At 39.2% G+C, this 23991-nt stretch overlaps 1 protein-coding gene across 1 annotated transcript in view; it reads left to right on the forward strand.

Annotated features, from left to right (window-relative positions):
* Window positions 1-304: 304 nt before the first annotated feature.
* Window positions 305-23991, forward strand: part of ABCA13 (ATP binding cassette subfamily A member 13) — a gene marked incomplete at its 5' end in the record, with an annotated part of 84724 nt that continues 61037 nt past the window's right edge. Inside the window, 6 exons of the mRNA XM_082755379.1 lie at window positions 305-473; window positions 6761-7007; window positions 13149-13278; window positions 14905-15023; window positions 15407-15494; window positions 21103-21211. Of these exons, the coding sequence (XP_082611505.1) occupies window positions 305-473; window positions 6761-7007; window positions 13149-13278; window positions 14905-15023; window positions 15407-15494; window positions 21103-21211 (862 nt within the window). The remainder of the gene's footprint in view (window positions 474-6760; window positions 7008-13148; window positions 13279-14904; window positions 15024-15406; window positions 15495-21102; window positions 21212-23991) is intronic.

Below are 23991 nucleotides of genomic sequence, written 5' to 3' on the forward strand. Positions count from 1 at the left end.
TTCACCTCTGTCTCTAGTTTGTTAGAAACAACAACAGCAACAAACACCACAGAGCTTAGATTTATTATCTCTTCCTTGTGTTACACTTTGCCTTCACAAAAGCACTTTATATTCCTTCTGGAGACTATGCTAAGGCACACAGAAAATAAGGAGGTGATCAGTGACATTGAAAATTGCTTCACTAAAGGCAGATCATGTCTGACATATCTGGCCTTCTACAATGGGGTTACAGCATTGGTGGGTAGAGGAAGAGCACCAGTAAATACTGTCCACCATGATATCCTTGTTTCTAAATTGGAGAGACATGGATTTGATGGATGGACAACTCGGTGGACGGAGGTGGCTGGATGGTCATACTCAAAATGTTGCAGTCAATGGCTCAGTGTCCAAGTGGAGATCAGTAATGACTAATGTTCATCAGGGGTCCATACTGGGACCCATGCCATTTGACATCTTTGTTGGTGATGTAGACAGTGAGACTGAGTGCACTCAGCAAGTCTGCAGATGACAGCAAGCTGTGTGGTGTGATCAACACAATGGAGGGAAGGAATGCCATCCAGAGGGACCTGGACAGGCTTGAGAGTTGGGCCTCTGGGAACCTCATGAGGTTCAACAAGGCCAAGTGCAAGGTCCTGAACCTGGGCTGAGTCAATCTCAAGGGCAAATACAGGCTCAGAAGAGAATGGACTGAGACCAGCCCTGAGGAGAAAAACCTGGGGGTGTTGATGAATGAGAAGCTCAGTGTGATCTGGAAATCACAGAATGTTAGGGATCAGAAGGGACCTTGAAGGATCATCTAGTACAATCCCCCTGCCGGAACATGAACACCTAGATCAGCTCACACAGGAACACGTCCAGGTGTGTTTTAAATGTCTCCGGAGAAGGAGACTCCACAACCCCCCTGGACAGCCTGTTCCAGTGCTCTGTCATACTCACCATAAAAAAGTTTTGTCTCCTATTTAAGTGGAACCTCATATGTTCTAGCTTGCACCCATTGCCCCTTGTCCTACCATTGGATATCACCAAGAATAGCCTGGCTGCGTCCTCCTGACACTCACCCTTTACATATTTATAAACACTAATAAGGTCACCCCTCAGTCTCTTCTTCTCCAAGCTAAAGAGAACCAGCACCCTCAGCCTTTCCTCGTCAGGGGGATGCTCCACTCCCTTAATCATCCTGGTGGCTCTCCGCTGGACTTTCTCTAGCAGTTCCCTGTCCTTCTTGAACCGAGGGGCCCAGAACTGGATGCAATATTCCAGATGTGGTCTCACCAGAGCAGAGTAGTGGGGGAGGAGAACCTCTCTCGACCTACTAAGCACACCCCTTCTGATAGACCCCAGGATGCCATTGGCCTGAAAGCAAAACATATCCTGTACTGCATCAAAAGAAGCATGGCTAGCAGGTTGAGAGAGGTGATTCTCCTCTCCCCTTCTTCTCTGCTCTTGTGCAACCCCACCTGGAGTACTGTGTTCAGCTCTGAGGTCCCCAACGTAAGAAGTATGTGGAAAGAGTCCAGAGGAGGTCCTCCGATCAAGACAATCAGAGAACTGGAGCACCTCTCTGATGAAGAAAGGCTGAGAGAGCTGGGGATGTTCATCTTGGACAAGAGAAAGCTCTGGGGAGACGCTATAGCAGCCTTTTGGTACCTAAAGAGGGCCTACAGGAAAGCTGGAGGCCAAACCATTCATAGAATTCTATGGCTGTATCTTTCCTTTAAGGCAGTGAAGGACAGATACATTTCCTCTAGTACTCTCGTCTCTTTAAGTATAACGGTGCCTAACCAGTTCTTCAGTCCCTTACAGTTTGCTGTGGGTAGGCCTGATGTGAATATTCATTTCTTCTAAATAGAAAATTAGATAGTTTGAATGAGGTTTGCCCTATTCCTTTCCTAATCTTGCCTACAGACGAGTTTTTGTTCATGCTCATTTCTCTGCAGAATGCAAAAATGAGTGGCTTAAAGAGGTTACAAGTCTGCCATTTGCTGTCTGTCTTGTCTGTCCTTTTCTGAGGATTTTTTTTGGGTTGTGGGTTTGAACTGGGAGGAGTTTGGGGGGTGCAGGTGAGAGTATTCAATATGTTTTTCAATATATTTTTCTGGTTATATTGGTTCTTTCTAGGATTTCCATCACAGATCAGTTGTGTATTTCATGCTGTTCTCTCAGTGCCCTACACAGTGCTAAAATATTAAACATGGCATCTTAAGCAATAAGAATGTGTTTGATAAAGGAAGGAAATTCTCTGATCAGTCAACTGTCTGGCTTGAAGAGATTTGGTAGATTTGAGTTGTGAAAGGGGGTTCTTTACAAGATTGTTTAGTGACAGAAAACTGAGCTTTGACTTTGAAATATGTTAATTTTACTGATGAGGTCTACAGGTACCTAGATCTCAGTTATTCTGTCTTAATGATATTCAGGCCCACTGAGACTCATTCTGAAGTCCAGGGCCCAGAATATGAAGTTGAATTTTTAATTTTTGGTTCTACTACTAACTGTAGAGCAGTCTATAAAGATTTTCATAATATTTGTTCTGAAATTTTAGGACTAATGTTCTGTTTCCCTGATATTAACTATAAGAGTTGGAAAGCACCAAGAATCTTTTCCAAAATATAAAGGAGTGTCTGGATGGTTGGGAAGTACAACTTAATTGTGAACATAATTGCACTTCTTGCATTTAATTGCAATCATAAGTCAAGAAAGACAGCTTCTGACATTTGGGTCAGATTTTTAATTTCATGATCTAAATTATTAATGAGAATATTTCCATAAGCTTTCTGCATAAAAACTGACTTCATAACAGAGAGGTCAGCTGGTCTTGTTCTAGTCTTCTAGACTGTATGATTACCAGTCATAATCAGAAATTGTTCCCATAAATTTGTGCTCCATTTATGGTGGTAAATTACTTACACTCTTTATAAAGCAAAACATAATTTTGTAGGTTCTAGTTAAAACAAAAGTAAAGTAGATACTGCATATAGGATTATTGAACATGAAAGGTTAAATGTCAGATGTATGGATAAATATTATTCAAGTTCTTATTTTTCCGAGTGTTTTAATACCTAAGGAATCTCAAAAGTTATATTGGGTACTGTGTGTCTACAGCCAAACAAAATTGTACAATGCCTAGAAAACACAAGTGATCAGTATAAGAATGCATAAAGCTATTGTATAAATCAGTAGTGCTTCCACTTGTGATAGGCAGCAGTGCTGAACACGGTGTCTCAAAACTGATACAGCAATAATATAAGAGGACTTGAGGCAAGTGGTGGAGGTTGATTAGAACTATAAAGATTTTTATAAGAGGATACTGAGAGCTTGAGATTGTTTATGCAGAAGATAGATTGGGAACTTCTGTAACCTATCTCCCCAGAGCAAGATTTAGGAGCGTATCCAGTTCCATCGGACAGAGTAAATTCAAAACAAGGTGGTTTTTGTTTTGTTTTTGTTTTTTAACTTGAAACACAGTGGAATGACAGAATTTAAGGTCACCAAGATTGAAATTTGATTCAGAAAGACATTTGACACCTTCCTTGTGGATAAATTGAAATAATAAATACATACTTATAAAAGACAATCATTTTAAAAAGGAAAAAAAAATGCCTAAGGCAAATAAATACTTTTAATATAATGTATCTTCTTGTGATATATCTTGGCTGGCCAGTTTTTGCAATACTGAGTAAAAGTCAGAATGTTGGAAAAAATGAACCATTGTTTTTATTCAATTAATTTTTTATCATTTCTCTCTGTTCCATTTGCTTCTGCCCCTATAAAATAATTGTCATAGTCTTCTTTCAGAGATTCAAAGGGGCAAATATTTTTGAAGCATTTTTCACTCACATTTCAAGTTTATAATCTGTGAACACGTCTGGGACTATGGCAAATATTTTATTCTGTGCTGCTTCTCTGTCCTTTTCTGGTATTTCACTGCTTTGATAAATGAGAGATAGTATATTTTACAATTTCAGGAATGTTCAGCTGGAAAAGCTTACAGGATCTCATTTATTCTAAAAACACCCATCCCTTGCAAATTGTTCTGCTTCCAAGTGTCTCAATTTCTGTATTGAGTCAACTGTGGAAAATCTCACTATAATAATTCAAAAAGCTTAATACATTCATAAGAAGTTTGCTTAAAAAAGAATTTCTTCTTTTACTAAGATTGTCTTCTGCTACTACCTAAATTATAGAAGAGCCAAGTTCCAACCCCCAAATGTAACTGTTCTTGAGTGGGGCATTTCAATACTGGACCAGGATCTGAATTTTGTGGCTTTTTTCTCCATAACGGACCAAAATCCCAACTGCCATTTCTACCAGCTGTCAAATTAGTAAAATACAGCTGTGATTAGAACTGCTTACAGACAGAATTTCTGTTCTATAGGGATCTGTAGGAAAAAAAACAACCAAACAAAAAAAGCCATTCAGTTGCAGAATTAAAATAATAACTACTGTTTTATTTTCTAGAAATAAAAGTAAAATTAATTACTTAGAAGTAATTGAAATCTAAATGAAACAGAAGGTACTAAGGTCTGAAGAAACATTTGGGGATTATCTTGTCCAACCACCTACTCAAAGCAGCTCATGTTAGAGCGGTTATTCAGGGTCTTGTCCTGCCTGATTTTGAGATGTGTTGGTCTCCATGATAGCAATTTTTTTTTTTCCCTCATATATTTATTGTGTTAGAGTTTCCTGTGCTGCATCATTTGCTTGTTTCTTCTTTGTTTTTTTCCCTGAGAAGTGACCTTTTTCCCTGGTGCCACTAGGGCCCCTGGGTGCTGCTGTTGAACTGACTCTGCCCACCAAACCTGCTGGAAGGTGTCCTTCATCCCAGTGCCGAGCCCCACAGGCACCTTCAAACAGTGAGGCCCCCACCTGGTGTTGCTGTGTACACATGCTTTTGCTAACCAGAGCTGTCAGCCAGTGTTTTCCCCACCATTGACTCTGATGGACAGCATTAGTAGCCAACTGTACCTTGGCTGGACGCAGTACTGCTACTCCAGCCCATAGTGTGGTGAAGAGCAGTATGGTCAGTGGTCCTTATAGTCTTCCTCACCCTTTTGGCTCTAAGGATGCTATGGGAGGCCATGTCACAGGCTATGTTCAGTCAAGGGAAACATCGTCCATTGATCATCCCTTATTCACCAAACATGTCCTGTCTTTGCAGCTCTCAGGTCAGGCAGGATTTGACCTTGGTAAAGCCTTGCTGGGTATTCCCAAGAACCTTGATTTTCATAACTTGTGTGTGTTTTCCTGGAGGATTTCACCTGTAACCATCCCAGAGACTGAGGCTGATCAGCATTTATTTACCAGGATCCTCCTTTTTGCTTATCTTGAAGGTGGATGTGATCTTTATCTTTTCCAGAAGTCTTTGTGTTGGGCAGTTCACGAGGTATCCCATGTCACCATGAAGTCCTACTTGACTTCCTCCTCTTCTGTATGCCCAAACCCTAGAAGCTGCCATTTGCCATAACATGTCTACTTGATGTATGATTAAAATCTTCCATAAAAAGTACATGTAATTTTTAATATAAGAAATGGTAAGTTTACAGTCCACATACTGGTTGTTACAGAGCACAGAGTTTGAGCTGCATTGTTCAATGGCTACTCTGTTGGAAATCCAACTTGTCTTTTCTGCCATCTCCTCCCCTCTTTTATCCCACAGCTCTGTCGTCTGGGATTAAAATTCTAGTAAACCAGAAGAAACAGTGCAAAGTGAAGGGCAGTTAATTTGAAGTTATATGAAGGCTCTCATAGAAGCAGTTGTTAAAATGTAACTTAGAAATGCTGTTTATAGTTGTCTCAGTACATAGAACAGAAGGCAGTAAGAGACAAATCACAAGGGATCCTAAAATATGGTATGTCTTTGAGCACTATGATAAACAGTCTCTTTAGTCTTGCTACAGTGCAAATACTTGTGGTAATAAATCTACAGGAGACTGCTATTCTCTAAGGAGGAAAAGAGGCTGAAGGTATGTTCAGTTTGGTAAGGCCACAGAAGGTGGTGGTAATACCCTTCACATACCTAAAAGGCACTGGGATCTAAAATGGAGGCAAAGGGATTGGTGTTTCTCAAAAGTATTTAACAAAGAGCAACAAAATGAAATTCAGGTAGAGCATATCAGGGAAATGTGTGTTTGGTGAGATGTTAATAAGCTGCGGAAACACTCCCATGGGAATTTGAGGGACAGCCCATGAGCTGGGATTATGAAAATTGCTTTGATGAGCACATTAATAACTGTTAGCAGTCCTCTATGGGCACAAGAATGAAGGGAATGTTTTTACAAGAATCCACCTCTCTAGCTTCTATGATTCTCTGTTATATACTCTGAAGATGTCATGTTGAAATCCTGTGGAAAAGTTGCCACTGATTTCCGTCAGGGTGGATCACGAACTTGGTGCTAATACAGGCCGTGTTTGCCAGTCATTTATCTAGGGGCAAAAGTGGCAATGCACAAAAAATTGTTGTACCCCTGGACAAAGACCCCTGGGCAATAGGTATTTAGTACTCCTTTAGCTGCGTACAGGTAGCTACAAAGATACCTTGGCTGTAGATCTGTTTTCCCTTTGTAGGCTGAGCTAATTATTTATAATGGTGTGTGGGGAGAGGTTCATACTGCTTCATCCAGAAGAACACTTTAAAATTTTATAGTTTTGCTTTTCTGTTAAAAAGGCCATTGTGATCTGTATTTGAAAATGCAATACAAACAAGGTTAATTTGATTTTCCTTGTTTGTCAGAAGTTTGTTTTTTGTTTTGTTTTTGTCACACAGATATCTCACTTACAGGGGCCTCACGTGTATGTGGAGCCAGTCTTGTTCTTGCACAAATAGTTGCCATTCTGATGAAGAGGTTTCACCACGCCAGACGAGACTGGAGAGGAAGTCTGTCAAATGTACTGCTGCCTGTCGTCTTTGTTGCACTGGCAATGGCCTTGTTTAGTGTGAAGCCGCTGGCTATTGATTATCCTTCTCTCAAGCTGACACCAAGACTTTACAAGAATGCAGAATCCTTCTTTAGGTAAGGGGCTCATCAATCTTCATCAATATCGAGGGTTCCAGGATCTTTACCCTTGAGTTCTCATATTTTAATGAATATTTCTTATAATAGGTTACTTTTTTTTTTTTTTTTTTTTTTTTTTTTTTTTTTCCCAACAGCTGTTTATGTTCCAGTTGTTTAGCACATTTTAATAGATTATTATGAGGGGCAAATAAAAATGGAAAAGCATTGTGCAAAGGTTTTAATGGAGGAAAGGACAAAGATTTTGGAGCAGAATGGATTGGGCAATCCAAGTTATGTAATAGTTAAGTAATCCAAGCAATACAAGTTATGACCATTTATATGTAAATGCCTAAGTGCTTTTAAACAAGCATTTGCTTGCTTCAACTTCAAGTTGATTAGGTCTGAAGTAATTTTCTCAAAATTTCTCAGCTTTGACAGTGCCATAGAGCACTGAGAAAGCCTGGTGCCCTTCTAACTGAACCTCCACTTTCTATTTTTATTAAGCTTTGAAACCAACTAGACTATTTTGTATTATACTTTTTTGTCTACAGTACCTGTATGTCATCTCTGAATTATTCTGTGTTCAGTGCATATCACAGAATCACAGAATTGTCTAGGTTGGAAGAGACCTCAAGATCATCGAGTCCAACTTCTGACCTAACACTAACAAGTCCTCCACTAAACCATATCGCTAAGTTCAACATCTAAACATCTTTTAAAGACCTCCAGGGATGGTGACTCAACCACTTCCCTTGGCAGCCTATTCCAATGCCTCAAAACCCTTTCAGTAAAGAAGTTCTTCCTAAAATCCAACCTAAAACACCCCTGGCCCAACTTCAGCCCATTCCCCCTCGTCCTGTCACCAGGCACATGAGAGAATAGACCAACCCCCACCTCTCTACAGCCTCCTTTAATGTACTTATAAAGAGCGATAAGGTCGCCCCGAGCCTCCTTTTCTCCAGGCTGAACAAGCCCAGCTCCCTCAGCCGCTCCTCACAGGACTTGTTCTCCAGACCCTTCACCAGCTTCGTTGCCCTTCTCTGGACTCACTTGAGCACCTTGATGTCCTTCTTGTAGCGAGGGGCCCAAAACTGAACACGCTACTCAAGGTGCGGCCTCACCAGAGCCGAGTACAGGGAAACAATCACTTTCCTAGACCTGCTGGCCACACTGCTTCTTATTGAAGCCAGGATGCTGTTGGCCTTCTTGGCCACCTGAGCACACTGCTGGCTCATATTCAGCCGACTATCCACCTATACTCCCAGGTCCTTCTCCACCTGGCAGCTTTCCAACCACTCATCTCTCAGCCTGTAGCTCTGCTTGGGGTTATTGCGCCCCAGGTGCAGGACCCGGCACTTGGCCTTGTTGAACTTCATGCAGTTGACCTCGGCCCATTGGTGCAGCCTATCCAGATCCTCCTGCAGAGCCTTCCTACCCTCGAGCAGATCGACACACGCACCTAACTTGGTGTCATCTGCGAACTTACTGAGGGGGCACTCGATCCCCTCATCCAGATCATCGATAAAGATATTAAAGAGGACCAGACCCAGAACCGAGCCCTGGGGAACGCCACTAGTGACTGGCCTCCAACTGGACTTGACTCCATTCACCACGACTCTTTGGGCCTGGCTATCCAGCCTGTTTTTAACACAACGAAGCGTACGCCAGTCCAAGCCATGAGCAGACAGTTTCTTGAGGAGAATGCTGTGGGAAACAGTGTCAAAAGCCTTTCTGAAGTCAAGGTAGACCACATCTACAGCCTTTTCCTCATCCACCAAGCGAGTCACTTTGTCATAGAAGGAGATCAGGTTTGTCAAGCAGGACCTGCCTTTCATAAACCCATGCTGACTGGACCTGATCACCTGGTTGCCCTGCAAATGCCGCGTGATGACACTCAAGATAATCTGCTCCATGAGCTTCCCTGGCACTGAGGTCAAACTGACAGGCCTATAGTTTTCCGGGTCTGCCCTCTGGCCCTTCTTCTAGATGGGCGTTACATTTGCTAGCAGCCAGTCAACTGGGACCTCCCCCGATAGCCAGGACTGCTGATAAATGATGCAGCTTGGCCAGCTCCTCCACCAGTTCTCTCAGTATCCTCGGGTGGATCCCATCCGGCCCCATCGACTTGCATACATCCAAGTGCCGTAGCAGGTTGCCAACCATTTCTTCATGGATAGTGAGGGCCACATTCTGCTCCCCATCCCCTTCCACCAGCTCAGGGTACTGGGTATCCAGAGAGCAACTGGTTTTGCCACTAAAGACTGAGGCAAAGAAGGCATTAAGTACCTCCACCTTTTCTTCATCTTTCGTAACTAAGTTCCCCCCTGCATCCAGTAAAAGCTGGAGATTCTTCTTAGTCCTCCGTTTTGCATTAATGTATTTGTAAAAACATTTTTTGTTGTCTTTGATGGCAGTAGCCAGATTGAGCTCCAGATGAGCTTTGGCCTTTCTAATTTTGTCCCTGCACAGCCTTACAACATCCTTATAGTCCTCCCAAGTGTCCTGCCCTCTTTTCCAAAGACTGTAAACCCTCTTTTTCCTGCTAAGCTCAAGCCACAATTCTCTGTTCAGCCAGGCCAGTCTTCTTCCCCGCTGGCTCGTTTTTGGGCACATGGGTTCAGACCGCTCCTGCGCCATTAAGATTTCCTTCTTGAAGAGCGCCCAGCCTTCCTGGACTCCTCTGCCCTTCAGAACCACCTCCCAAGGGACTCTACCAACCAGTGTCCTGAACAGCTCAAAGTCAGCCCTCCAGAAGTCCAATACAGCGGTTTTACTGGTCCCCTTCCTGGCTTCTCCAAGGAACTCTACCATGGTCACTACCAAGGACTCTTTCATGGTCACTCTGACCAAGACAGTTTCCAACCACCACATCTCCCACTAGTCCTTCTCTGTTTGTGAAGAGGTCTAGCGGGGCACCTCCCCTGGTAGGCTCACTAACTAGCTGTGTCAGGAAGGTATCTTCAGCGCTCTCCAGAAACCTCCTAGACTGCTTTCTCTGGGCTGTGTTGTGCTTCCAGGATATATCTGGGAAGTTGAAGTCCCCCACAAGAACAAGCACTGATGATTTCACAACTTTTGTCAGCTGCCTGTAGAACTCCTCATGAGTCTCCTCATCCTGGTTCGGTAGTCTCTAAGAGCCCCCCACCTGGATGCTTCCCTTGTTGGCCTTCCCGCTGATCCTAACCCATAGGGACTCAACCTTATCATTCCCAGCCTCAAGTTCTGTGACATCAAAACTCTCTCTGAGAGCCACACCACCACCCCTTCCATGCTGCCTGTCCCTTCTGAAGAGCCTATAGCCAGACATTGCAGCACTCCAGTCATGAAAGTTGTCCCACCATGTTTCCGTGATGGCAACCAAGTCGTAGCCTGCCTGCCGCACGATGGCTTCCAGCTCCTCCTGTTTGTTACCCATGCTGCGTGCATTAGTGTAGATGCACTTCAGTTGGGCCATTGCCTTTTCTCCTTGCCTTGCCATTGTTACCCTGGCACAGCTCTAACAAGCCTTGTGTCAGCCCTGTCCCCCTTCTCACCTAGTTTAAAGCCCTCTCAATGAGCCCTGCCAGCTCCTGGCCCAGGATCCATTTTCCCCTTAGAGATATGGACCCATCTGCAGCCATCAGGCCGGGTGCCGAGTAAAGCGCCCCATGGTCAAAAAAAGCAAAATTCCTGTGCTGGCTCCAGCCTCTGAGCCACGTGTTTATCAGGTGGGCTTTCCGTGTCATCTCTGTACCCCTCCTTGCCACTGTAGGGATGGACAAAAACACCACCTGTACTCCTGCTCCATCCACTAACCATCCCACTCCCCTAAAGTCCCATTTGATGGTCTTCAGGCTTCTCTCTTCAATGTCATCACTGCCAGCCTGGACTATTAAAAGAGGACAATAGTCAGAGGGGCGAACCAGGTTGGGAAGCTTTCTGGCAATGTGCCCCTGACCATGGCACCAGGGAGGCAGCAGACTTCCCTACGGGTAGGGTCAGGCCAACAAATATGTCCCTCTGTTCCCCTGAGAAGGGAGTCGCCTACAACCATCACCCTTCTTTCTGTCCTGGTGGAGGCAGTCCTGAGGTGTGGAGTTGACTTCCTCGCCCTAGGCATCCTCCTGGGTAGACTTTCTACCTCCTTCTCAGCTGCCGGTCTCTCAAGCTCCAGGGCCTCAAACCTGTTGTGTAAGGACACCTGGGAAGGTGGACCTGGTAGGGGGGTGGCTTCGCCTGCGATGTTGAGCAGGGACCTGTCTCCATTCCTCCTCAACTCCTAGGTCCCCTGCCTCTGCCTGACAGCAACAGGGCAGGGGGTCCACCCCCATTTGGGGTGTCTTACCCCGGTGCCTGTTCTTCAGGCCACGCAGGGAGTTGCTCCACAAGTCCATCTCCCGCTCGCACTCCCTGATATGCCTCAACCTCTCCACCTCCTCCTTGAGTTCTGCCACCAGGCAGACCAGGTTGTCCACCTGCTCGCACCTCACGCACACAGTCTCTCTGGCCCCCGCAGGTAGTAGCAACAGGCTCAGGCACTCCCTGCACCCGGAGACCTGAACTGCCACAGTTTTGAGTGGGCAGTCGGTCTGGGTGTGTACAGACTTCCTGGAGAGCGCACTGTGCCTGGTGTACACCATTGCAGCTGAGCTAGCGGCAGACCACCATTAGAGGAGGTGTTCATATGGGCAGGGGGGGAGCACTCTGCCCTTCCTGCTTGCCCTGCCTGCGCGAACTGCTGTGCCACTCCCTTCTGATGCGCCACGCCCTGTTTGCCCATCCTGTTCACCGCGCTTCCTAGGGGCATCTTATGAACGGCCGGGGAGGGGGCGCTGCTGGCTCCACCTATGCCTCCTTCTCACCTCTTTCACCTCCCTCACGAGGGCTGCCGGGTCCTGGCGGCTCCCTCGAGTGGGCTCAGTGCCAGAAAATTTAGTCCTGCCTGTCCGATCCCCCACTCCGTTGCAGAACGCGTCTGCCCCGGAGCCGATTGCCTCAGCAAGTGACTGATGTCACACAGATTATTTTATCTACTGGACAAATATCCAGATATCTTCAGAAAGATAATGTGGTGATGTTTAAATTTATAAATGAAACATAGATCACCTAAAATGTGCTGTTAGGAATGCATGTTTGTATTGAGGTTTCTTTACATGTTCACAAGCAGTTTTTGAAATGAGGTCATTTTGTTGTTTTGGTATGTTTCCTATGCATGGATTTGATAGTTCTTTAATTTCTTGGTAAACATGTACAATCATGAGGCTTAAAGTTAATAGAACTAGACATTGTAACGTTTGTGTTTCTTTCTCCTTTCCACCCACCGATGCTGTGGCCCACTTTGAACAGCACTGAAGATGATTACCTAGGAAACCTTTCTCAGATTCTACTGAGATATTTCTTTGACTGGGACCATACTTGCATACATTCTAACCAAGGGTAACTACTGATGTAACTACTTCAAAATGCTCTATACTGATTTAACACTTGCTGCTAATTTGAAATGGAGACTATGACAGTAGTGAAGAAATCAATAAATCTAGCATGTTTTCCATGAAATGTAACAGTAGAAATTAATTAGCCTTAAATTGAGACTAAGAACAAATTTCGCTGAATGCATATATTAAAAAAAAAAAAAAAAAAAAAAAAAGGTAAAATACTAGATAAAAACAAATGTTGTAAAAAAGTGGTAAATTCAATATATTTTGCTGTGTAATGTGGACTGTCTTAGGCTTTTATTGGCAGTGTGAGGTTAATGTCAAATCCTCTTTGATGAAGGAGCTAGTATCTAAGTAGAATATGTAAGTAGGCTTCATTGTTAAAGGTCTGATTCTAATCCCTTAGAATTTAGTGACAGCTTTACCATTTATTTCAGGAGGATTTTGATCAAGTCTGTTGTCCATGTGAATGTAGGTTAGACACTAATTACAATGGTAAGAAGAATTCCAGGTGTCAAAAGTCAGGAGTACAAAATGGCTACCATGCTTTAGTTAACTTACTGATGCAAACACAAAGCATGTAGCTCATTTGTTGCTGTACTCATGTAAATATTTGTTGTGAATCCACCTTGACTCAAATGAGCAAAATTGATATACCTTCAGACACAGTTGCCACTGTGATAAAATACTAAGAACTTGCTGAAGATTACGGATATATTTGTTACTCTGTGGATTTCTTCTGTAGAGTCATATATGCTTTTCTCATAATGGCTGTGTCTATCATTATGTTTATTCCCATTAGAAAAAATAATTCATGTTGGCAGATGGAATCTTCTTTACCCCAGGATTCATGTAGATGTGTGTCTGAACAGGAGGTATGTCCATGTATAAGTGTGTGCATGTATTTATGTAAAAATGTGTGTGTGTTATACATGTATAATACTTTGACTATTCTTTTTGAAGAGGTAGAGAAAGAGATGAGGAAGTAAACCCTCAGCACACTGGCTTTTTTTTCTGATGAGTTATTTCTTTGTTTCATTTAATGCTTGGCCTACATATTTTGAAGTCTTCAGGGAAAGAGGTTGCAAGCATGCTTTTGTTGCATATATGTATGTGTGTGTGTGCATGTCTATATACATACTAGAGAAGGCTATAGATTGACCTGAACTAAAAGGAATCAAAGACAGCTGAACTCTTTCCAGCAGATGGAACTTTAAACCTGGTATAGGACATTGCTTAAAAAAATAGTCAGATAAAACAAAGATAAAACTTGATTACGTGGTAGACTACCTACTCCTGAAGGGAAAGGGCAAGCTACCAGGGAATCTGTAGATCTGACTAAGATTTAATTGTTAGAGTTTACTTTTGCATTGGACTGTATATCTGAAAATAAAACAGTTCTTCAGGAAAGAATGGATTTTGAAAAATATAATGAATTTCTGACCTCCTTGACTGGTGAGTTTTCCAGCTTAGGTTGATTCTTAGAGTGAGTAATAAACGGGAATATGAAGCTGAGTCTGAATTGTCTAATTTATTTGCCTGGGTGGGACTATTTATATCTTTATGAAAGAGATAAGTTATTTACAGTAAGAACTGCATCTGAAATATAGCAATATAGTTTTGGGAAATGTGGAAGGGGCAACTATTTTTTTTTTCTGGGCAAGGAACAAGTTTTCTTCTAATATGGTAGAAAGATACTTAGAATACAAGAAGCTTAAATAAAGTGGCAATGGAAACTCAAGCTCAGTGAGAGGCCCATTAACTGTGGAAGTTCAAAGGAGAGAAGTCACTTGACAATTGAAACAAAAATTTTATTTATGAGCTATGGTAAACCAGAATGTCTTCACTAAAGAGTGAATTTTAGCTTGTGGATGGTTGAGATGTCAAATGAAAATTACAAATTTTCAGGTTTTGTAAAAAAAAAAAAAAAAAAAAAAAAGGTTATAAAACCTCATTATATACTTAATGAGGTTTCCCAGGTATCTTATCATAATACATCTTCTTCTTTGGTTGTGAGAATGTCCCACTGAATTGCTAGAAAACATCTCCCTTTTTCTCTACTGCAGTCCCTCAATGAAACTTTTAGAAGCATAGTACATGAATCAAAGTTTTGTTTTCATCCAGATTCATGTAATGCCTTTTTTTTTTTTATTTTCAGGAACAAGAATTGAATAGAAGTCTTTTTCATTGCTATAAACCTTTCTAAACTTATTTTTAAGTTTTAACGTTTTCAAAAATAACTTATAGGGTTGCAAGTGAAATCAAAGGTGGTTCTCACGTGTAGGTGACAGCTACAATTATTTGAGATGCCTTATAAACATAAAACCACATGTAATTTATTGAAAAGTTATCAAAGCTGAAAGAGGCAAATCCAGTTGACAAGCAATGCTGTAAAAACTGTGTGCAAATTTTTTAAAAAATGGCTAAATGTCGTGCCACTGATTTTTAAGGAGGCATGTACTTATTTTATGTATTAAATATTTTGTTATGCTGTTTTCCAGATGTGTCCAAGTTTCAACACCTCTGTTCGCTATGTGAAGAATAAGAAAGGATATATTCTGTATAATCTGTCAGGGTTACTTGTGGAAGAATATTTAGTGAGGTCTTCCAACAAAGCAAGGTAACCCTAAAATGTCTGTGTGGTTTATCCCTTATGTATATAAAAACAAGCAAAACCACCAACAACAAAACAAACAAACAAACAAAAACAAAGCCACAGTCCTTCCTAATCCAAATCACATGTCTGTGTTACTGGGAGTGTAAAGGGCAGTTGCCTTTATTGGATGTTACTAAGGTGTACTGCCAGGCTAAGTCCCCTCCATGGTGACTTCTCAGAGCTTTCTCCAGCAGCTGCATGACAATTGCTTCCAGGCTCTTGCCATGCAATGAGTTCAGTTGACAAATATAGTGTTAATATAGATATTTCCACTTTATCATTGCAAGAAAAGATTGCTAAAGAAGACAGAGCTTAAGGCGTGCTGTTACCTTATTGTCTATTAACAGATATGGTGGTTGGTCTTTTGGAGGGAGGAAAGTCTCTGCATTTCAAGAACAAAAATTGAATAAGATCAAGTCTAAGCCTCTGGCTAAGGTAAGGGTTGCATGTCTGTGTATGTATTACCTCTTCAGTCTCCAGACTTCATTGCAATTAGTAAATAATAAATGATTATATGAAATCCTTGCCTTTAAAAATTGGGAGAAAAACTCTCTGACTAGTATAGTCCATTTCTCTTTTCATAATTATATAAATATTCCCTTGTGTTCTGAAAAAAAAAAAAAAAAAAAGAGTTGAATGATACAGTTTCTGTTGTTTTCTTGTGAACCTCTTTCAAAGTCTGTCTGAGCTCACCTTTACATTTTTTTTTAGGTAGTTCAAATTTCTTTATTTGTTTGTGTTCTACAAAAACTTAATGTCAGAATTGAAGAATGTCCATTGAACTTCTCAGAAATTAATTGTTACTGATGCTTGTTTTGTTTCTGAAATAAATATTTTTCTTCACTACATTTCTTTCCTTATTTTTTTCCCCTCTTATCCTTAAGATGAAAAATCCTCAAAAATCAAGATATAGTTTCTGGGAATATTACTTCTGCATGACAAGTGTACTACCTTGCATTTATAATTCTTTTTTTCAAATATGAGCAGCTTTTTATCCCAGGGAAACTTGCACCTTGCTGAAATTGGTCAGATTGTGAGTTATGAATCTCTTCTGACAGTGGATCATTCTGTCTTGCAATGCTACACGTAGCCATTGTTTCCTGTCTGGAATTTCTCCCAAGAGCCAGGAAGCTAAAAGGGAATTATCAGTGCAAAGCATTTTTTATTTTATTTTATTTTTTTATTTTTTTTCCATAGGGAATGTTTTGAAAGCTTTTTTTTGAGGTCCATTCAAATGTAGACCATTAATGAGGTCTACTCAAACTATTAATGAGACCATTAATAGTTTGTGAGGAGATTATGAAGAATCTCAGTGAGAGGCCTCTATTTCTGTATCCAAGCAAAACACATTTATTGCCAGAGGAAACTGTGAAGCTTGACCTTTAGCATTTCAAATTAGAATATGAAAGAAAGGTGCTTCTTCCTTTATATTATTTTATAGACACTAGATTTTATTTGCTCTTTCAAATGAATAAGAGAAACAACAGTATAATTAAGCTCTATACCAAATCCCTTTTGGGGCAAACTGTAGTTAAAACAAGATGCAGATATTCTCCCTTGCCAACATAATTTCACATTTCATTTTGCAATATTGTTGACTGTTTACAATGCTTTTTCCTCGTAGTTTTGAATAGCAATCTCTTTCTCATATCCACACCTTGTCTTATATATATTTTCATTTAGGTCATTTGTAATCCCGTTCTACCTCCAGATTTCTCATAGGTTTGAAATCCAGTTCCACTGATCCTTTATTAGGAACTTGAAGTCCTAGAGGATTGCAGTAAGATGTGTTTTTCTGACTGCTATTTTTGCTGTTTTTGTCCTATGTCTTTAATAATTTTAGACTTTTGTTTTGACATGCCTATGCTGTGTTTTTTATTTTTATTTATTTATTTATTTTTTAATATCTTTGGCATAGAGCTCCACCTGTCATCAGCACAAGGATAAATTATAGTTATATTGCTAGTGAGTAAGCTTCATATTTCAGAGCCAAAGAAAATAGTGGAGTAGATTTATAAAGGGCACTGTGTTATCTAAAATACCTCCTGGAAGTGGCTCTCAACTAATGCAATGTCAAATTATTGCATTAACCTTTTAGTAATTAATGACCAGACTTTTACTTTGACCTTTCAGGCTTGTTCATGAGACAGTGAATGTACCATTTACATAGTCTTGTATGAAGTAAAATGAGAAATTTGCATTTGACTTACTGTACAATTAATTTCATTTTAGAAAATGTCTGAATCCTTATATGTTATTCTCCAGTCCAACAGACATTTTTTCCCAGTTCAAATAAAACAATTATTCAAATACTGAAACAGTCTTCTACTTTACTGTGCTGCATATGCATTGTACATACAGAGAAAGTTATGTGTTCACACATGAGAAAGAATATGCCAGGTTTGGCTGATTAAAACCATTGACAATGAACATTCATTGATGGACATTGCTGCATGGAGCACAACTGCTCCTTAACTTTTTTGTTCGTTTGTTTGTTTGTTCTTCCCTGACTGTATATTCCTTCATTTATTTTGGTAGTTGTGGACAAAGTTGCTGTTATACGTAACATAACTGAATACAGGAAGAATATGTAGGAATTTTAAATAGGCCTGAAAGACAATTTATACTATTCAAATGGCATTCTGAAGTGTGCATTTTTCCAGTCTCAAAGTTTGGGATTTGAGGCTTTACTACCTAGTAATAGTACATGTATAAGTGTCTAGACAAAGTTCACTTGAAAAAAAATATCTCTCCACTTTAATACCCATTGTCTGGTATTAGCAATTTCTCTGCTCCTCCTCATCCTTTTTCCTTGATAGGCCACAGGTAGGTCAAAAGATTAGTCTAACATAATTCTGGAATGTTAAAGGTAGATAAAGATGGTATGTAGTAATGGGAAACATGTCTTTGCAGAATTTATTTTTAATGTAGAGATGGACAGTATTTTTTCCTAGGAACAAATTTTATCAGTCATGGATAGATGATAAAATCATAAAAATCAAAATTAATTGTCTCATTCTATATTTTTTTTCCAATACTGATCTCTTTCCTGCCATTTGTAAATAATTACCTGTGAGATGCACAAGAAAGATGAAGTATATTTCAGCTTGAAATAATATTTTTCCTTTTTTATATTTTAGCTTTGCTATCAATTTAGAATAAAGCATAAGGCTTTAGGAAAAACAAAACAAAACAAAAACAAAAACTTAAACATATCTTCTGAGAGCAACCTCAGACACTATTCCTTTTGCTTGTTGCCAGATTATAAACAATTAAATAACCAGTTTTAATTTGGTTATTTCCTGGTAGTTTGATTCAGTTAAATAATGCATCTTGAATGAAGAATTCTAATTACTATGTGGGATATTGAAATGTATACATTTCACACACACAATGCTCTATTATGGATTTTTTTTTTTGTATTTTTGTTTGAATATTGGTCACATTATTATAGTTCTAAGGTATTCTGTGGATGCTTGAGACCTTCGCACTGCTTCAATTAAATGAGGACGTGTCATCGGATTTTTGCTTTATTGTTTTCTTAATTGACTTTTTTCAATACCATCAGCGCAATTTTAGTGGATTTTCATAACATATTTATAAATTTATATTCTGCACATTTTTTTTTAAATAAGATACAATAAGAAATCAGTATGTGAAAAAGACCATTTACCCTTGATCATATGTTTGTTTTTTGGCCTGGTTTGTATTTGCACAGGAGATTCAGCAGTGGAAGAATCTGCTCATTTGCCCAGTACACTTAGGTTTTATTTCAGTTCATCTCTTTAAGGAGTTCTGTTTTGATTAAAGAATGGGAGACCTAGTCTGTGCAGTTCTGTGGGCATTGAACTGGAGGAGAACAAAGGTGTTGCGTACAAGTTTGCAAAGGAGTAAACAATTTAGGATTTTTTTTGTCCCTCTAAATGTGGGGACATAAAATGCTGATGAGATTTGAAGCAGCTGTGAATGTCTCGTAAAGAACAGAGTAGAAAATGTGAAAGCTACTGCAAGAAAGAGTAGTGGTACTTGACCAAAGTTGCTCATTTGTGAAATAATGCTGAACAGAGCTTATGGCAGAGAAGATTCAAGAGTGAGAGGCACAGGAGAAGTGACAGTGGAGCTCAGATTGCTGTGTGAAAGCATGATATAGGGAAGGTGGGAGGGAACTGAATGGGATGATTAATGTATTTCAGACCTTGCCTCACAACAGAGTGTGATGTAGACATCTGAGCAAATAGGTAGTCAGGAAAATAAATCTGAAGAGAAGAACAATTAGGAAATAGAAATAGAACCGAATATTAGACAACTTGCACGGGGAAGCATGGAAAAGAACATGGCAGGAAAAGCAAAGTCTGGAATGTTGTGTCTAAGTAAGGATTGTAGGTTGATTCTACAAATTAAAAAAAAAAGTATTATCTGCAAGTAAATTAAAAACAATAAACAAAGAACAAAAACACATTTGGAATATTATACCAGTACTGAGGCTGATATATATATATGGAAAAGGACTACATCAGAACAGCATCTAAGTGATGAGAAAACATTATTCAAGGAAGTTTTCAATATGTAACTGTATAGATGGTAATTTCAGAAAGCATTTAGGAAAACTAAGTCTTAGAAGAATGGTGTTAAGGCAAGAACTTATATTTAAAAAACAAAACAACAAACATATACTTTGTTATATGATTCAGAGTCCAGACACAAAGTGAAAATTGCCCAGCATCAACTCAAGATGGCCAAAATGCACATTAGCATATAGCTGATAGCAAATAGGAAAAGGTTAAGAATTTTTCAACAGCGTAAATAAAAAAGGGAGATGAAAGATTGCTGTGCAGTGAGGGAGTGGATAGTAATCAAAGGTGATTTGAAATGTCATCAAAACTGAAAACATACCTTTTTTTCTTTGACCTGTTTTTCAGTATGGATAATGTAGGGTCAAAGGCTCTTTGCTTTACAGTTAGGGAGGCACAGAAATAGAATTGAATTCTAACAGGAAAGCAAAACTAATACTTCAGTATATTCAGTTTGGGGACATAACCAGGCTTTCAGCACTGATTCTAGCACATGAAGACCTCAGGTCTGAAAGTGTGGATTTTGGAAACATAAATTAAATTGGGGCAATTCTGCATAATTAGAGGATAAAGTGTATGTTACAGCAGAAATGCTTCCCTGTGCTCCTCAAAGGCTTGTGTTGTCTGCTTTAAAGTTTATCTGTCTTCCCTTTCCTCCTTACTCAAGAAACCATGTTGAAACCAATTGCTTGTTGAAGATGGAGACATGGCTTTGTCCTTCATGGCATAGTTTCATACTTTCACTGTGTAAGCAGTGTCTCCTTGTTTTTTCCGTTCACAATTTTCTAGGACACATTCTCTTTCTTTGATATTTTATGCTATATGTCACTTGCAGGTATTACTTTGATAAGTCTCTTTGCATTTTCAACAATCAATATTCTTCACTTGTAACAGGTTTTTCCATCTTTCTTTTTTTCCAATTAAATTGGCCAATATTATTTTCACATTGTTTTTCCTCTATTATTTGTTTGACCAAATGTGCATAAAGGAAAGGACTTTTTCATTAACATGGAGAATCGTAGTTTAATAATTAAGACAACTTTCTGCCCTGCTAGATTCCATTGAAAGAAATGTACAAATTAAATCACAGAATCACAGAATGGTTTGGGTCGGAAAGGACCTTAAAGATCATCTAATTCCAACCCACCTGTCATGGACAGAGACATCTCCCACTAGACTAGGTTTCTCAAAGCCCCATCCAACCTGGCCTTAAACATTTACAGGGATGGGGCATCTACAGCTTCTCTGGGAAGCTTGTGCCAGTGCTTCACCACCCTCTGAGTAAAAAATTTCTTCTTTGTATCTAATCTAAATCTGTTCCACCTAGATCACCTTCTTCTTCTAAAAGTGTGTGTCTTAAAAGGAGAATTCATCTTTAATATCTTTATGCAATTCTTTAAAATATGGGAGTTTTCAGATCAATGTTTGGATTCAACCCATTTTTGATTCACAATTTCCATTCTCTCTTCCAGGTATGGTACAACCAAAAGGGTTTCCATTCACTGCCATCCTACTTAAATGAACTCAATAACTTGATTCTGTGGCTGAATTTGCCTCCAGCTGTGGATTGGAGACAGTATGGTAATAGCCCTTTGTGTTTATTCATATTGCTTGAAAAATAGTTTTTAAATAAAATAAGTTTCAATGTGAAAATTTGTCATGGTTTCAAGTCAGATTCCAGCGTCACAGATTTTCGGAAGGCTTTGGAAGTGAAACTTTAATTTAAATATAAGATGTGTCTGAAGAACATAGTGTGCAATACGGTAAAATTTGAATTGACAGCTCACTGTCTATGCCATAAGCAGTTGTTACAGTTTCTTGCAAAGGACATTCTTATGGAGTAGGTATAAATTGTTTTGCTATGGTTGAGGTGTTTGGAAACGACTGGGGGCTTGCTTAGGTGGGGTGATTAACGCACAAGAGTATGAATTTAGAACTTGTTTGTCACTATTCATTAAGTAAATATCCAGGGTAAATCCAGAGCATCCTGTAAACTCGCACTGCAATGTAATGTCCCATAGCATCCTGTTACTCAAGGAACAGGAGAGACTGGTATATCTTACTATTGTACATACCAAAAGAGAGATTTTTATCTTTCGTGTCTGAATTCTCTGATTCACATACCCTTGAACTGTATAGAACTAGTTAAAACAAATTTTACAAACTGTCATATGTGGTAATGGCTTCAGCCAAAGAATCAGCTGATAACACAATGAATTTTTAGGATGTTGAAATCCAGTTTGAAATCTGAGTTTGACAGTTCAGGCTAACATGTTCATTCCAATTCATCTCATTCTTGAGGTTCTGTTAAAGCAGAATTAGCTTGTATTGGAGAAATTTAAAAATAGCTTATGACTGATTTTTGAGAGTATTTGAAAAGATCATATACAGTAGAATGGTTATGTATAAATGTGAAATTATACTCAGAGCTTCAATTACTTTTCTCCATCGATATAACTTATGGGGAAAAAAGACCAGAGTAGCTTTCTTTTCTTTCTTCCTGCCTGTTTGTCTTTCTCTAGGGTAGATAGTATTATTATTTTTTTATATGTGATGTTCACATTGATTTATGCATTGCCCTTTTTCAGTTAAAACAAAGTAATTGTAATTTTTCATTTTCAATTTGAAGACTTTCAAGTTGGGTTTCTGTCCTCTTTAAGCACAGTAGAAGACCTGGAGAGGTTGTACATCATCAAGACTTTTGTCATAGTTTGATCTTATACCATTCATACGTGTAATAATATATATATAATATTAATATAATATAATAATGAAGGAATAAAGAAGAAGAAAATCAGTGAAAAAGGGAAAGGAATTATGAGTATTAGAAGACAAATTCGTTAAGAAAAGTATCCCGAGTGTCAAGTCAAAAAAAGAATAATTGTTAGTTTTCAAGATGGCTGGAGTTTTATTTTTCCTAAATGTATTATAAGAACAAATCACAGTTAATGTATTTCTGCAGAAAGTTTAAATTTAAATGAAATCAAGTATTTTAATGATAATTTTTAATAAAAATCAATTTTTAGTTTCCCTGCACTTGATGAATAGAGTTGATGCTGACTTGTTTTCTATAGTGCTACACACCCCATTCAGGGATTTAAACGTTCATGTACCTTTACCTTTATATCTGTCATGGGGATTTGGGAATTTATCATCCACATTAGGACTGAAGAAAATCATAGTTATCCCAAGGGTTGTGGAAATGCTATATTTTATGTCTCTGCATGACATAAAAATATGATAAACAAGATAGAGCTTGGCAAATACTTGAAGTGTTGGACTATCATATATAAATCTTGCCACTTGATATAAATTTCTGGCAGAATATCTTGGGTAAATCTCTGCAGAAGTAGATTTTATGAACTGGAAAGAAATTTATTTACGTGTTTCTCTATTGGAGAGGTACAATAAGGATGGATTGATCATACTGTTGAGACCTAATGGAGAGGGACCCGATGGGGAAATCCTAGCAAGAAAGTGAAGTCAGAAAAATACAATATATATGTACTTATATGCATACATATGTGTGTTTGCGTGTGTATAAATATATATATATATATATATTTTAAGTGAACAGTTTTCCAATGCTGTATGGAGCACATAGACCCACTGTTAAGAGGAGATTAATCTGATCTCCAAATCCTTTCTTTGCTAGGGGAGAGATTTCATTTTTTTTCCCCTGTACAGAATTTTCAGTAGTCTTATCTGTAGCAGTGTTTGGAAGGCCCCGATGTTTGCTTCATGTAATTTTATTGTAAAAAGTTAGAGTGGGATGGTTGTTGAAAAAATGGTGTGCGTCAGCTGGAGGTACATGAAAAAGATAGATTGAAGTTGACCAGATTGATTTAAATTAGTTTGTCATAGTTAATGGATTGGATGTCTATTTTGGAACATCAGTTGAGGAATACATCTTTTAAGAAAGTCTCATCTTCTGTACCATGTGGATAGCCACATTTAGCTTCATAATCATGTAGGTCTGTTTCTATTCTGGAAAGGATTACCTCACCTGTATTACTGGAAGGAAAATCAAGTCCATTTTGTTTACCAGCAGTTATATATTCAGTGACAGATAATGAAAATGAACATGTTAAAAAAATGAAATAAACAGATTAAAACCATCATAGGTAACAAAGGCACTTCAACAGAGAAAGTAAGATGTACTGTTTTTTTTTGGTCAAAACCCATCAGCTTTTGTTGGCCCTTAAGCCTACGTATATGATGTTTCTATGTTGTTAAATCTCTTTCTGAAATGCTGCATTCCAGTTATTAGTTAATGCAACTGGGAGCAAATAACAAATGAAATAATGAAGTAAGAGGAATAAAAAATTAAAAGGGAACATATTTGCCATAAGCTTGAGATA

This window comes from Aythya marila, assembly GCF_965140915.1.
Source record: "Aythya marila genome assembly, chromosome: 2".
Taxonomy (NCBI): Eukaryota; Metazoa; Chordata; class Aves; order Anseriformes; family Anatidae; genus Aythya; species Aythya marila.